The following is a 17,058-nucleotide window of genomic DNA, read 5'->3' as shown; positions in this document are numbered from 1 at the left end:
TTCAAGCTTAGTTATGCTCTGAGGAAGAGTCTATATTTTTAAGCGGTGGATCTTGTATATAAACTATTTCAGCAGATTGCAAATTATAATGCAGCAAATGTAACTTTTTAGTAATGAAGGTGTGATTGATCCGAATTATTTTAAATTGTATAAATTCATATAAGAAAATTTATTATTAAGAATTTTATGAAATTATATATTATTATTAAATTATATGTAATAATAATTATTTTAAATTATACAAATTCATATAAGATAATTTATTAGTTATAATTATTTTAAATTTTATTAAATCATATATTTTAATTAAAATATATTTAATATTAATTATTTCAAATTATCTTTTATAATATCATATATTATGATTTGAGTAAATTCATATAAGATAATCAATTATTAAGAATTTTATTAAAAAATATATTTTAATTAAAATATATTAAATAATAATTATGTTTAAATATGATTAAATTATTTATTTTTGATAATAAATAATCTTATTAAAATTTAAATAACAATAACAATAATCATTTACCAAAACAAATTTATGCTAAGGGTATTCTGGTCATTTTAGTTTTCTCCATTATGCTATTACACCTCTATTACATTCAACCAAACACAGTTTTACTATTACGCCTCTATTCCATTACATTCAACCAAACAGTTGATTTGCTATTACACATCTATTCCATTACACCTCTAATCCAATACACCTCTAATCCAATACATTAGTGTAATTATTTCTCATCATCTAATTTTTCAAATAAATTGGTTAATAAAATTGCATAGTTAAAATTAGGCTTAATATCATTTTGGCTCATATACTGTAGTGAAATTCTCACTTTGACTCTTTTACTATTTTTTCGGTCATTTTGTCTTCTCGATTTTTGATTCCGTCACTTAAGTTAGTTCATTTAACAGTTTTTGTTTAAAAAAAACTAACCAATGAGACACTGCCACGTGTAAAAAAATTTACTTTAAAATTAAAAATAGTTAAAAATCCAAAAAAAATCCAAAAAAAAAAGAAAAATTAGAAAATTTTAAAAACTAAAAGAAATCATAATCTTTTTTTGAAAATTATAAAAAATATTTAAAAAATGATAAGTATGCAAATTTTCCAAAAAAATTTTAAAAAATTCATAAGTTTTAAAAAAGGCGTGTTTTTTTTTAGAATTTTATCAGAATTTTGAAGAATTTAATGGTTTTTTTTTTTCATTTTTGTGATTTTTTATATTTTTTAAAGAAATTTAATTTTTTAAGTAAAAAAATACTATAAAATTCTTAGAATTTTTCATAAAATTCCAAAATTTCCTGAAAACCCTAAAATTCCGAACATCTTTTTTTAAAAAAAGTATGAGTTTTGTTTTAATTTTTTAAGTTTTGCATACTTATAACTTTAAATTTTTTTTTATAATTTTCAAAAATAGATTCATATTTTTTTATGATTTTCTGGGTTTTAAGAATTTTTAGGTCTTTTCTTAAAAAAATTATGATTTTTGGGAATTTTAATATTTTTATTTTTTTTTATATTTTTAAAAGTTTTAAGTGAATTTGAAATCAAGCCACATGTCAAAAAATTCTAGAAAATTTAAAAAATTTTAAAAAATTATTTTTTTGGAAATTTAGGGTTTTAAGAAAATTTTAAAATTAAATCTTATAATATGCAAATTTTAGAGTTTCTTATAAGTATGCAAAAGTTAATTTTTTTTTTAAAAAAAGTATTTTTGAAATTTTAGGGTTTTTAGAAAATTTTAGAATTTTATGAATACTTATGAACATTTTATGGTATTTTTTATTTTGAAAAACTCAATTTTAAAAAAAATCTTAAAAAATCATAAAAATCCCTAAAATTTCCCAAAAAAAAACCTTAAAAATCTTAAAATTCTAATTTTTCTAAAACCCCTAAAATCCAAAAAAACGCATTTATTAAAATTTATGAAAAATTTTAATTTTTTTGGAAGTTTCACATACTTATAAATTTTTCTGAAAAATTAATTTTTTTAATTTTCAAAAATATAATATGATCTTTTTAAAAAAAATTTATAATTTTCTACATTTTATCATTTTTGGAATTTTTCTAAAATTTTTTGTGATTTTTTAAAGATTTTTAATGATTTTTTTAAAAAATTTTAAGTAAATTTTTTAAAAAAAATTACATGTGGTAGCGTCTCATTGGTTGGCTTATTTTCTTTTAACAGAAACTGTTAAAAGGAAGGAACTTGAGTGAGAAAATAAAAGTAGAGGGAATAACGTAATTGAAAAAATAGTAAAAGAGTTAAAAGTGAGAATTTCGAGCTAAATTCGGAATTAATCCTAAGTTTAGCTATAAAATTTGATTAATTAGTGGAATTGAAAAATTAGAAAGAAACAGAAAATTCTAAAAAAAAATGTTAGATAAGAGGAATTTACATATAAATGAGATGAAAGGCCTAAAATTAAATAATTTGACAAAGCCAAATTATTATTATTATTATTATTATTATTATTAGGAAAAAGCCTCTATTTCTGTCTCGTTTCCTTTTCTTTCTAGCTACTGTTTAGGGCAGCGGTCACAGCTGCCCAAAAGTTTTCCCACTCAAATATTAAAAACCCAAGAATTGTAAGTTTGTAAGGGATCTGTCTTGTGTTTTTAGTTACCTCTTGCTGTTTCTTACTACATTAGTTCATCTTTTTAGGAGTAACAATATGTTTTTCTTCACTACTTGGTTATGATCTGATACTTGGGTTTTTTTCTTCTCTGCATCATCATCTCCTTCAAATGATCCATTTTGGGGGGTGTTTTGATTTAGTATATTTGTTATCTTTGAAAAGTTTGAGCTTCTAAAGGGATTATATTCACTTGGCTTTTTCTTACTACTTTTTCAGTCAAAATTTAGTAGCTTAGCTTTAAAGTAGTAACTAGGTATAACAAGTACCGGATGACAGTTTCTTCTCTCATTAAGTCACCCTGAAAAAAACTTGGTAAAGGGCTCGCACTTATCTTTCTTTCTGCCAGTTTCAACATTCCTTCGGTTTCCTACTTGAGCTACTACTGCTCTTTAACTATTCGTCCACCACAAGTATTGTTTGGTTTTATAGATTTCAATTTCAATGGCACCCACCAGCAGAAGAGGCAAAACAACAAGAAAAGCGAGCAAGCCAAGAAGAAGTCATTACAAGAGGAAGCTGGTAAAGCCCACTATTCAAAAGGCATCAGTGTTGGAGGAATTGCCTTCCAACTCTTCCACCATAACTTCAGATAATCTTTCCAAGATGGAGGGCTCTACTACTACTGCAAGCCCATGCTCTACACCCAAAGCTCAAAGGTTTCGAATACCGGAGATGGATACATGCCCTCCAGCACCAAAGAAGCAAAGGGTTCTCTCCAATTGCTCATTGCAAAGAACACCTGTTGCTTTCTTTTCTCCTCCAGATTTAGATCTCTTTTTCTTCTTTGCACTTAGGGATATCTCAGTGTGATCATGATAAGTGCTAGCTTTTGCATAAATATATATATATAAAGACCATTCGATAGTTTAAGATTAGGTGTTCTTCCATTTCATCTTCTTCTTTGTTTAGTTTGATATCATTGAGTATAGTTTAAGAACATCAGACCTTTTATGAGTGGTTTAGGAAGAGGAAGAAGCAGCAAAAGTAGGTAGCTTGCTTACTTTTTTTAGGGGCAAATTTTGTTGGGTTTTCAAATTTGTAGGGTATGCTAATCACCAAGTTTAGCTGGGGCTCTCCGACTCAATTTAGCTTTAATTCTTTTTCATTTTCAAATGTATTGCTGACTTTTGGCAGAATGCAATATTGTAATATGTGGGTGTAATTTGAAGTTTGTTAAGTGTGATATTGTTTGTTAAGTCAACTTTAGAAAGTGAAAGAAGAGATAGATGCTGATTGCACCAGTGTGCAAATCCTTCATTATCTTACTATTTGGTTGATTAGATTTTTGTGGCTATCTTATAAATTCATAGTGAATATCAATGAACATATTTTTTTGCGTCGTATGTATTCTTTTTACAATCACACAATTACATGGAAACATTAGTATAGATTAAAGACTTAATTAGTGGCTAAAATGGTGACATGGAGGGTCCCCCCACCTCCACCTCCAAGCACTTGATATACATATATATGGACCCCTTTGATTGAGATATGAATAAATAGAAAAGACTTCCACAGAAGGGTCTCCCCCACGTATTCTACTTTTTAACAGGTGCCAAGACTGGGTGTGGATGGGGGAAGCTGAATAGCTGATCACCCTCAAATTCTTTTGATCAAGTTCCAAGTTTTCCCATTTTTTTTATTTGCTAACTGCACCCCAAAATTCCCTTGGGATCATGACTACAAGACCACAATTTTTGTTCATGCCATTGTAGGATAAAATGTGAAGCTCAAGGGGGGATTCACCCTTATTTTCTTTTTTCAGTTTGTTGCTGAGTGAGAAAAGGAAAGCAAGTGTTGGCTTATATAAAGCAAATAAATAGAGGATAGAGATCATAGTGTCAGATTGTGGGTGTCTGCCTGTCTGAGCTAACCCCAGCATTGCTAATAGAATCCAATGAACAGACTCGTGCGGGTTTTGATCATTGTTACTGTGGAGAATCTCAAGATATTTTCACTTCATTTCTCTCTATATTTGTCTTTTATAATGATAAATATAAAGTTGTTAAATTCTATCAATTGGTCACTCTCCATTATTTATCATCAACTTCCCCTTTCAATTATTTATTTCCATCATTTTTCTTCTATTGCATGCTTATAATGTGTTTTTTCTTATTACAATATTATTTGGGATTCACTTTTATTGAATCATAACTACTTATAATTATTTGGTGCAAGCCCAAAGTTGAAGATATGATTCAAGCATTAATTTAGTTTCTTCCTATTCATTTACTGGGTTTGAAAAAAAAACCATAATTGATTTTAGTCAATTTACTTGGCTTACTTCAATTACTCAGATTTTTTTTACCCTGTGTTTTGTGCTTTTTTAATCACTTACTTTTCAGGCTAAACATATTACTCTAATTAAGATGTAATTGCAGGGCAAAGAAAGGAAAGGTAATTTTGTTTCATGTACTTCATAATTTTCTCCATCTTTTTGGTATAATTGAAGTTCGTTTTATGATTCACGACGATTAATTATTTCAAAGATTTGTGGTTCTCTCTTTCAAAATGTTATCTTCAATATTTAAACTTATATTCTCCTTTAAAAATATAATATATCTTATAACTTCATTTAACTTGAGAGATCACTCTCCATTTATTATTTTCCATAAAATGTCAAGCATTAAAGTTTTTTTATTTTTTTATGGAGAGTATAATGGACATGATATGATGGAATCCAGTAAAAAGTAACGGGAGCCTAGTTCGTTGTTTAAAATTTTCATGGGTGATTGTGATTAATTTGTTTGATCATTATGATTTTTTACTATTTATATATCAGTTTTTTGTTTTTTTTTAAGAAATTGATTAATTCAATTCATGAATAATATCATATAATACTCATCATAGACGGTAAAATGCAAGTTTCATTAACAAAACAAATACTTCAAATTAAGCATCAATGAAATATTATAACACATATATTGAATACTCGGTGTTAATTATGTTTAATCATAATTATGATGGTGTCTTGCATACATCTTATAGTTTATTTTTATACAATTTTTACTTCTATTCATGAACTTCTCAAATCACTAAATCAAAAATATGTACATCATCTCATGATTGTTATAAATTAAATTAAAATTCAATCAACCTTATCAATTATTAAATATGAATATAAACATGCGGCCTTAATTATGTTATATGATATCTTATTTATTAAACTATTTTCATATTAATTAAACAAATAATACTCATATTCTATCCGCTGTCCTATACTATTGTTGTAGGTTTAAGTTGCAGCAGCAGTCATTATCAAAGTCACAGCCAAAATTAACCTTTATGGACAACTTGAGATGGTTCACCACAGGGCTATATATATATATATAAATGTAGTTAGGAGTGCACATATCAGCGCCTTGACGTATGATGAGATGACTTTGAAAAAGGAGAATTGGTGACCAACCGATGCTTTACCTTTCAATGTCTCCCCCTTTGTTAATTTGAACTTTTGGAAATGGGATGGTTTGCATTCAATATTCATGCATGTCCCTCTGCTTAATTTCAATGATGAGGTCCCCTTTCCCTTGGAGAACCCACCTTTATCACCCTGCTATGCTCCATTTCTTGTTGGTTATGACTGATATATGCCACCATGTCTGCCCAATCAACCTCTCTCCCTAAACAAGCATATATATACATGGATTCATGAGTAATGGCTGGTAAAATGTTTGCTATAATACATGCATCTATATATGTGTATATTAGCCATACCCTCGAAACTAACTTGAACAGGACTAATTAGCTCAAACTGTAAAACAAATAAAACAAATATTATATTAAATGTATAATCACTTCTATTCGAATTGAACTTGAAGTAAAACCTTTCAACTATGACAACTCAGTTATGCAGAATCGGAGGTTGGGCACTTGGAGATGGTATATTATTATTAGTTAGTAGCACTTAACTTTCTTTTAACTTCTTCAATATTATTCAAGATTTAATTGCATCATTGCACCACAATCACGGTTAACTCTTCTATAATTATTTGTTTACTATAATAATATTTTTTATATAAATTATAAACTTTTTCTTAATAAATTTATAATGATTCACAAATAATATATAATTAATATAAATAAATAAAATTAAATTAGATTAGATTTGATATACGTATTATATATTAAATATTCACCAAAACACTAAAATAATAGTAGAGTAAAATAAAAAAAAAGTAAATTAATGAAAAAGTATAATTCAAGATTAATGTAAAATGTTATTTATAGGCTTATTTTCATTCTAATTCAAGTCTATAAATAAATAACATCATATTATTTTAAATAATTTCTTACTTAAACATTAAAACTAAAAATTTGAATGGATAAAGATTTAGGTTAAATTCCATTATTAGTCTCTGTACTATGTGTGAGTGTGGAATTTAGTCATTGTACTTTATTTTGATAATTTTTAGTTCTTGTACTTTTCAAATTTTAAAATTCTAACCCTTACAAAAATGGTAACAGTTAAATTATCACATATGTAATGTCATGTCAGTTTGTTGTTTTCACATAATACTCGTTGAAAAGATAACTAATGGGTTTAAAAGTTGTTTAAGACAAGGCTTTAATTTCAATTTTCAAAAGGTATACGGACTAAAAAGGATCAAATTGAAGAATATGCATTAAATCCACTACTTGCGCATAGTACATGATTTAGCAATACTTTTAAAAAATGCTATGAAAAAATGCTTTTGAGAAATACTTTTGAAAAATTTAGTTTAAGATTTAAGTGTTTATCATTGCTGTCAATAAGTGCTTTTGAAAAAATAAAATATACATTTTAGACATGATATTATCAAGTAACAAGTATACATTTAAATAATGTTCAAATTAGTTAATATTATTATATTTTAGTAGGAATATAAAAAATAAATTATTATAACTTGTTGTTAATATCTTAATATATGAAATATAAATTTTAAATATTTTTAAGCAATAAATATTAATTATTTATAAATTTTAATTAGAATATATAAACTATATTTTAAATATTTAAACATAACCATTAAATATTTGTAATTAGATATTAACACATTTGTATTATTTTAAAAAATATATTTTTTATTTTTAATTAATGATTTTAAAAAATTTGTAATTAAGCACCAAGAAAGTACTATGTTATTGGAGGGGTGAAAAAGTAATTAAGCACCAAAAGTGCTTCTAGAAATGAAAATCTAAAAAATTTAGCTTTTCCTTTTCAAAAATATTAACACATTTGTATTATTTTAAAAAATAATTTTTTTTATTTTTAATTAATGATTTTAACAAATTTGTAATTAAGCACCAAGAGAGTACTATGTTGTTGGAGGGGTGAAAAAGTAATTAAGCACTAAAAGTGCTTTCGAGAAAGGAAAATATAAAAACTTTAGCTTCTCCTTTCCAAAAATACTTTTGAAACTTGTTTAACACAAAATTTCTTCCAAAAGTGCTTTTTTTAAACACTACTAAACAAGCCTTAATAGTAGAATTTAACTAACCAAATTTAGTTGCTACTATTTAGGTGATGAGTGAAATTTCAAAATTTGAAAAAGTATAGGAACTAAAAGTGACTAATCCAAAAACTACAAAGACTAAGATTGACTAAATTAGAGTATAAAAACTAAATCCACAATTTATACTTATTTACACCTAATATTCATATTGAATTACACTATCATTGTTATTTAAACCTATTTCTATTATTATATTAACAATAAATAAAAATTTTGTATAAAAATTGAATTATTAAATAATACTTTAATTGTAATTTAAGCTATTCAAATTTATGGATAAACATTTTATTATTATTTTAAATTATTTTTATATGAACATAAGAAATTATTATAATACTAACAATTTAAATATCGAATTAAACTTTACATTAAATCTTGAATTATTTTTTTTAAGGGTGTGTTTGATCAACTAAAAAAATTAAGTATTGAATATAATTATCTTGTTTGATAAAAGTAAAAATTGGTTTTTATGAGATTATTTATTTTATTTATAATTTTATTAATATAATATTTTATATTATTTTGGATAGTTTTGGATGAAAACTAAATATGGTAATTTGAATATCTCATTTTTTAACAAAAATGATAATTTATTTCAATTTTTAATAAAATAAAACCAACTTAATATCTATATTGAGTGATAAGTAATTACCTACCTACTTATCTTATCCAACACTTCTTTTTTGTTGAAAATTTTATATTAATTAAAAAATTAAAATGATTATCAAACACGTTTAAAATATTGTATTATTAATGAAATGAAAATTTTCAATGGCTTATCAAAAACACCCTAATTTAATATTTTAAATTAAGAGTTAAAAATAGTAATAAGAGTTAATTTGATATTTCTTAATATATTATATTATTAATGCATTTAAAAAAATATGATGTGTCATATTATTATTGGATGTTTAAAATGTGACTTTTTAAGGATTATTTAATCTAAGATAATTAAAAGGGTAGAAATGAAGGCATAGAGTTAACTAGGGGTAAGCAAAACTTGATCTGATTTGAAAAAATAAAAAAAATTTCGAGTTAATTGAATCGAATTATTTGAGTCAACTCGAATAAGTTTAATTTTATAATTCGAATAATTCAAATAATTAGAATAATTCAAATAACAAATTTATGTAAATACTCTTTTGGTCTCTGTCAAGTTTGAAAATAAGCAAATTGGTTTTACTCTCAACAAAAATTACAAAAAAAAAATAATTTTCAAAGATTCAAAATATTTATAAAAATTCCAAAATTTATATTTTTAAAAAATTATAAAAAAAATTAAAAAATTTCTAAAAATATATAAATAAAGTTAAAAAAATTAAATTTTGGACCTAAATAAGTTAATTAATAATTCAAATTTATGTATTTTTTATTGGGAATAAATTATATTAGGATATCCTAAAAAGCATAGTCTTTAGGTTCCAATAAAATAGTGTTACGTCATTAAATTTTAAAGATAACAAAGTATTATTTTAAACTCATCTATATCTAATATCTTCTCCAATTTAATTTAACTTTAATTAAATTACTTAAAATAATTAATTTTTTAATTTATAAAAAAATATTTTTTCTTCTTTTACAAATTTTAATCATTTTGTTTTTATTTTTCAAAAGTTAATATATATTTTTATTTTTGTGCAACTAATTTTAAAAAAAAATTAGTAATTTTTGTGTAATTTTTCTATGTCATTAACACATAATTTTGGTAATTATTTTTCTTTGAACCATGAACCTAGAACCTCAAATCTTAAACTCGAACTCTAAACCTTAAACCTTGAACCCCGAGGTTTAGGGTTCAAGGTTCGAGTTTGAAGTTTAGTGTTCAATATTTAGGGTTTAATGTTATGAGTTTGGATTCAATGGTTCAAGTTTACGGGTTATGAGTTTGGGGCTCATGGTTTAAAGATTTGGGGTTACATGTTTGGGTTTACAGTTCTAGGTTTTGGGTTTAGGGTTTGAGATTCTATATTTAGAGTTCGGGGTAAAAAAATTATTAAAATTATGTGTCAATGGCATGGAAAAAATTATTGAAATGTGATTAAATAATTGAAAAGAGACCATGAATAATGTGGTTTGAAAGGTCCATAAAATAAAGTGCTTTTGAAAGATCCATAAATCAAGTTAGAATGATAAAATAGGACTCGTCAAGTCGATTAACTTAAAATTTTTCATTCTATTCGATCGAGCACTTGCCATAGAATTAACTTGTAAACAATGTGAAGGGAGTGGTGGATGGGTGGGGTTTTGAAATGCATTGGGAGGTTAAAGGATCCCTAATTCCCATTTATTTAGAAGGCTATATGTTTAAGTAACTGTGTGATTTAGTGAATGCTGCAGAACATGGATAAGTGCCTTTATTTTTTTGCATGGTTATGATGGATGGAGAAGTGAGAGAAAAAAAAGATGAGAAAATACAGTCTCTCAAATACTTTTTTCTACTGTATGAATCCATGTTTGCCATGCAATTGCAACTGTCTGTCAATTTCTCTAAAAGAAAGATCAAAAGCTACAATGTCATGGTATCTTTTTCCTTTTGCTTTTCTGTAATCAACATAGACTTGATTTATCATCAACATCATATAATCTTCACCTTAATTAACATCAACCCATTGCTGATTTTTAGTTCCATCTCCTAGTTGTGGTGGTAATGTTAATTACTCAGAAGTTGAGATCATTGATTTCCCTTCTCCCTCTTTTCATATCTTCCATCATGCATTTAATTTTTTCTGTGGACCGGCTACTTTTAAAAGGCATAAAGGCAGTATATACGTATCTCAAGACATTAAAGCCAAGACTGCTACAGCATCTTCTTTTTCTCAATGTGTTTTAGTAGTACTGCTAAAGTTTCTTAAGGATCAACAATGGAAAAGCTCTGTGAAGCGGAGCAGATTCTTTTCGGTCTGATATGGCATGTCTTGATCAATGCTGCCACTTCTATTGTTTTCTACTTTTAAATTTTTAATAAAATAAATTTGGTTGCACCGAAAAAGGAAAAGTTGGAATTCCTTTCTTTTTTCAGACCATCCAAACAGATTCTTCTGGAAAAAACATGTGCCAGCTTTTGTCGAACTTTGCTTAGGCCATTGTATCCAAACCAATCGCTGGGGGCTCTTTAGACTGCTCCAGGGATTCCACTACTACCACTTTAATTCATTGCTCATTAATTTAATAATGCACTACATCATATTAAATAACATAATTCCATGTTCAACTCAATGGATGCAATCTTATTGCTTGTAATGGACGATAAAATGGCTCATTTGGCTTAACCAAACACACCCACACTGCTGTTATAACTCGAATCAAAATGTGATGCTAATGTTTTCTTCACTATACCATATAATTTGTAGTAATCATCAATACTACTTTTATACTATGGGGAAAAAAGAAAAAGGGGCATTCAGATAAATCATCTTTCCATGTCGTATATACCATACTGGCAGAAAAAAGAAATTGAAATTGGATATTCAAAAATAGGTATCATTAATAACACTCAACACATAAGACATGTAAGAAAGCAAAGTTTTAACATGGTTCCTTTAATGTATATTCCTTCATTTTTTTTCTTTTTCTTTTCTTTCCTGGATAAAAAGCATTAACTCTTATTGGCATCTCCTATTTAGGGTATCTTCTACACTAATCTTTCAGAGAAAGGAGAAAATGAGGGGTGAACTTTCAAGGATCACACCATTTTTTTTCCATAACTTTGGACCACAAATGCTCTTTGTTGAATAGATTCTTGTGAGGGAATAAAGTATGAATTTGTCTGGAAATCAAACATCCTATTCATTGGAGGAACTTGCATGGATTGGAGGATAAATGTTTATGTATGAAAGCTATACTTACAAAACATTTACGAGTAACTCATCTTACAACATTAGATTTTGAATTTATATAAAAATATGGTATAATATACTGTGTAACATTTTGATTTCCAAGAGCCTCATTTTTGCACGTTAACTGATCCTAGCACAGCGTCTGCACATGCAGGTATATAAGGAATACAAAGAGAATGTTATAAATCTGCAGACAGTAATAGTGTACTTACGTACTACTTCCCCATTACTCCATCTTTATTTATTAAAGGGATAAAGTAGTAGAATATAATCTTTGACAATGAGCAAAGACTTGGAATCTCCATTAATTTATGTATACCAGAATCCGTGTGTGTATATTAAATAAAAGCTTATGTTCTTATCTTTAAACTTTAGTGCTGTATATTCTCCATTGCTGAATAAGGGGAAGAAACTACTTTCCCTTATTTTCCTTACTCTCCTATTGCTCTTCCATTTTCATTTTTTCTCTTCTTTCCTTTAAAACACATTCAAAGATCAAAAGCACTGATCTATTACCTTTCCTTCTTATGAACATATCTTCACTGAGGAATAATGTTAAGGGTGGCTTTAGCCTTTAAGATGAAAATTTATATGTTAACTTTGGTCCACAAATGCCCTTTATTCAACATTTCTTTAGTAATTCAAGATAAAGTCTAAATATCTTCCCAATTTAAAGAACTTTGAAGCAACATGTTTAATACATTTGAAAAGTTAAATGCTTAATCGTTGTTCAACTCCATAAATTTAATTAACCTCAGTCAAATCTTCAACAATATCATTTTTTATTTGACTGGATTTTGTTAGTGTTTGGGATGTAGATAATAGTAATGCATAGTATTCTACATTTTATTATCATTGCCATCAGTGCCCCTAATTATAATTATACTTTATAAAATTTTAAATTAGTTTGTCTCTCTCAAAATGATAAAGATTTAATTTAATTCTTTAAAAATTATAAAAATATAAGGTATTAAAATGGTAGAATTGCCTTTTTACTATTACAAAAAAAACAATTTAATTATGGCCCCAACAAATTTTTTGGCTTCGCCCCTAATTGCGATCATACAAATGCTCATTAATTTGTTAAAATATTAATAATATTGGAAAAATGTGGGAGAAACTGAAGTAGAGGGTGCTTTAACACATGATTCCCATTTCTACCTCAGGAATTACACAAACAAAATAACACAAGCATGGGAGGAATTAATATTGTGAGATGAGAAAGAAAGGATTGGTTATTGTATATTCTTACTTCCCCAAACATGACTTGAGGAAGGGAAAGAGATGGCTTTCTTTTCTTTTACTTTCATTTCTATACAAACGCATCAAAGTATATTATTTAGTTGAAAATCTTGCAATTAATCTGAGAAAGAGTGAATGAAATGAATCAGCAATTGTTGCTGCCCTTTATTCTCTTGGTTGGGCAAATTGTTTAATAAAAGTTTGGCCCACCAGGCTTGATTGGCCTGGCCAAGCCCAAGCTAGCTTGGGGTAAGCATATTTTGTTCTCCATCTGAATTTAATTAATTAATATATTTTCATTAAAAAATTATTATTATTATTTTTTAGTTTTTATTATGAAGTACTTCATAAAATTAAATAACTGTTTATTGATGTATTTATTTTAGTAAGGAGGTTGGCTAGTCAGTGGATGGTATAGAGAATCTGTAAGAGAGAAGAGAAAAACTCAAAGGGCACCGGAGTCAAACTCTGGAGCATCCTCTGATGCGTTTGTGAACAAGGGTTTTAAGCTGAAGACAATGTAAATTAGTGGACAAGGTCGTATACCTGGTTTTGTAGACATATTGCCTTATTTATAGGCCTTTGATTCTTGCCTGCAGTTGTTGCTCGGATCTGACGCTAAGCTGCTAAGTTACTTCATATTTCCAATGAAGTTGTAGAATCTTCTTGAAACTGATAGATGAAGATGCAAGAGAGCTCTTGTACAGGAGGGAGCATTGATGCTCCTATGAGGGAGAATCCCTTTAAGGCTTGGATGGCCTAGGCCTCAGAGGCCAACTCGTTATGGATTTGTTTGCCCTTGGCGGGTTGTTTTTGTCTTTACCGAACTATTGTAGCTTAACTAAGCATATTAGGTATTAACAATATTCCCGATGAAAGATGGTCTGCAGCGGGCTTCAAAGTTTCTTGTGAAAGACTGGTTACAGCTGCTGTGTGAGGATTTGGGAAAGGTTGTTGCCTTTCCAATGCCTCTGATATCATGAATAAATAGAGCCATAATGAGGCTGCGAATATGCAAGACATTGAATCCATGTATTCTTCGGATTTTTGCAATGTCGAGTATGACACAAAGGGGTATTACTAGAGGTTATTCTCCTTTTGCGGCATATAGATGTTATTTCTTAGTCTGTCGACATAGAGTCACTTAGAATGCATCTAAAAGATTTAGGAATATCTCGAGGTTCCTAGGGACTTCACAGTTGAGGGCAGATAATGTTGAAGAGAGACAAAAATCTTTTGTGTTTTCATTTCCCACTGAATCCTTTCTCTTTTGAGGTTTTGAATTAGTATGGTCTAAACCCTAACCAAAGGATGGGCCATCCTAGTAACTTACTTCATCCAATGCTGCGAATTTCTCGTGTTGTTCCCCATCTATTTTCCTGTAAGCTTAAATCTAATTGTTGGTATTATCTTCAACCCGAATTTGCGAGTGTGTTCGTGGGTTTGAAAGATTTTGATTGGATGGACAAGGTTGCACTCATCTCCATTAGGAAATCTTCGCGTCTCGAATGGGGCTTTAGCGCCTTCTACAACTTTAAGAACCAAAAGTGCAATGTGAAGCTATCGGTGTCTGGCGAGGAGGAGACAAGTAACTTCCTCAATCACTCCCTCTCTTGCGAAATCAATATTTTGCTAATTCACAAATATTGTCTAGGCTGGATTGGTGGAATACTTCATTTGGACCTAACATACTTTGAGACTTTCTCTTCAAGTCTTCCAACAAAGTAAGTATGCCTTCTGTTATAGTTCTTATTTTGGATTTTGGATTGTCTCGTCGAGTCCTAAGTTCTTGGTTGTGGGACTTCACGAGGGGTCAGCTGTAACAAACCGATTTCCATCAGTGCCTGAAATTTCAGTTCCAAGACTTAATTTGTTAAGTCGAATCGTTTGAAAAGTTAAACCAAGAAAATTACGAGTCAAATATGGGAATTAGCTAGAAATTAAAGTGATTAAGTTGTTATAAAAATAGTACAGGGATTAAATTATAGAAATTTAGAAATAAGTAAATAGTAATTGAGGTATTTAAGTAGTAATTAACCAAAAATTTAAAAAGCAAATTAACCATTGTGAACATATGGACGGTGGATAGAATATCCTTTAAATTCCACTAAGTAAATTATAAATGATTAATGGTGATTGATTTTAAAGAAATTAATTTAATAAATCATGGTTAAAATTTAAATATTTGATGGAAAGAAAGAGAAACAAAAGCTAAGAAAAAAGAAGGATTCTCATCTTCGTCTTCTCTCTTTCACGTTAAAAAAAAGAAAGAAAGAAGTTTTGCCATATTTTCTCATTGCGGAACCAAAATTTAGAGGTAAGAGATGTTTCCTTTTTAAATTCTTGAAGGATTTGTCACATATGATGATAATTAACATTACAGTTCAAAAGGTTGTAGGCATTTTCTCCATCAGAAATATCTTCTAGTTGGGGGACAATAAAAATAATGAGAAGATATAAGCTTTTTCCATTCAATAGGGAATCCGAAGAACACCTCTAGCTTTAATTTCATCAGAATATGCTTCTTAGGATCTGGTTCCAACCTTCTCATCCCTCAATAAATAAGTTGCTTAGTCCCCTCCCTTCAAACCACAAGGTATACCCCCTCAAAGTCTTTTTTCTCCTCAAAGGTATATATATTGAAATAATGACACGAAAGGCCATATCCTTCTCTGCCCACATTTGATCATGAATCCAATTATTAACCACCAAACAAATCCATAACAAAATGGTGCGGTGGCAAGTGAAACCTCACCTCCATAAAAACTAGCTGGAGGTAAAATTTAGGCCTCCCTCCACTGAAAAGTGGCCTAAACATAGACTTGTACTTAAGATGTCTTGTAAGAAGACCCATGCATCTTAGCACCTTTCGCATCTCTTGTTCTGTCGTCATACACTTACACTCGACAACCGCCGCCGATTCATCGTAAACCCTCATATGTTTTGGGATTTGCCCTTTTTGGTTCTTGACTATTAGAGGTCTCCTTGTAATAGCCTGATTTTCATTGATGTTAGAAATAGTGGTTCGAGACCACCAAATCTGACAAGTGAGCTCGTATATTTTATTGTTTAGTGTTTATGAGCCAAATGAGATTTTAGAAAGACATTTGAATTAGTGAATTGTGTTTTAGAAGAATTTATTAAGTTAAGTGGTTTCGAAAACGAGGTATCGATAATCAAATCCGACAAGTGATGTTGGAAATAGTGGTTTGAGACCACCAAATCCGACAAGTGAGCTCGTATATTTTATTATTTAGTGTTTATGAGCCAAATGAGATTTTAGAAAGACATTTGAATTAGTGAATTGTGTTTTAGAAGAATTTATTAAGTTAAATGGTTTCGAAAACGAGGTATCGATACCTCAATTTCATAAACTGAGTCATAAATATTTTTATAAATATTTGCAGAGTATCATTAAGTTAGTATTAAAGTTTTGTTAGAAAATTTTAACGTTTTAATAGTTAATTAATTAAAAAGGACTAAATTAAAAAAGATGCAAAACTTGTTAATTAAAGAAATAATGATTAAATAGCTCAAGAGATAATTAATGGAGGACTAAATGGGAAAAATGACCCAAAGATGATGGCTGAGGCGGCATTAGCAGGGAAAAATCAGGAAATTAGGTGAAACAAGGGTAAAATTGGAAATTTTGTAAAAATTAAACAAATAAACAAGTAATTAAAAGAGTTTCTAGCAATTTCTTCATAATTCTCAGTCAAAAACACCATAGGAGAGTCTCAAAAAGCTGGTTTTTCATATTTTGACATCATGTGAGTTCAATTCTGGCTCTTTTCTTAAATTTTTTGTGTTTTCAAGACTTTTACAATTATGTCCAACTA

General features: G+C 28.3%; 1 protein-coding gene across 1 annotated transcript; it reads left to right on the top strand.

Annotated features, from left to right (window-relative positions):
* The first annotated feature begins 3,087 nt into the window (after positions 1-3,087).
* LOC107891405 (cyclin-dependent protein kinase inhibitor SMR13) lies at positions 3,088-3,456 on the top strand. The gene has a single exon (XM_041100220.1). The coding sequence runs from the start codon at positions 3,088-3,090 to the stop codon at positions 3,454-3,456; it is 369 nt and encodes a 122-aa protein (XP_040956154.1).
* The last annotated feature ends 13,602 nt before the right edge of the window (positions 3,457-17,058 follow it).

Source organism: Gossypium hirsutum, chromosome D09 (genome assembly GCF_007990345.1).
Source record: "Gossypium hirsutum isolate 1008001.06 chromosome D09, Gossypium_hirsutum_v2.1, whole genome shotgun sequence".
Classification (NCBI taxonomy): domain Eukaryota; kingdom Viridiplantae; phylum Streptophyta; class Magnoliopsida; order Malvales; family Malvaceae; genus Gossypium; species Gossypium hirsutum.
The sequence above is the reverse complement of the archived record's forward strand: the minus strand, read 5'-3'. Positions and strand labels throughout refer to the sequence as shown.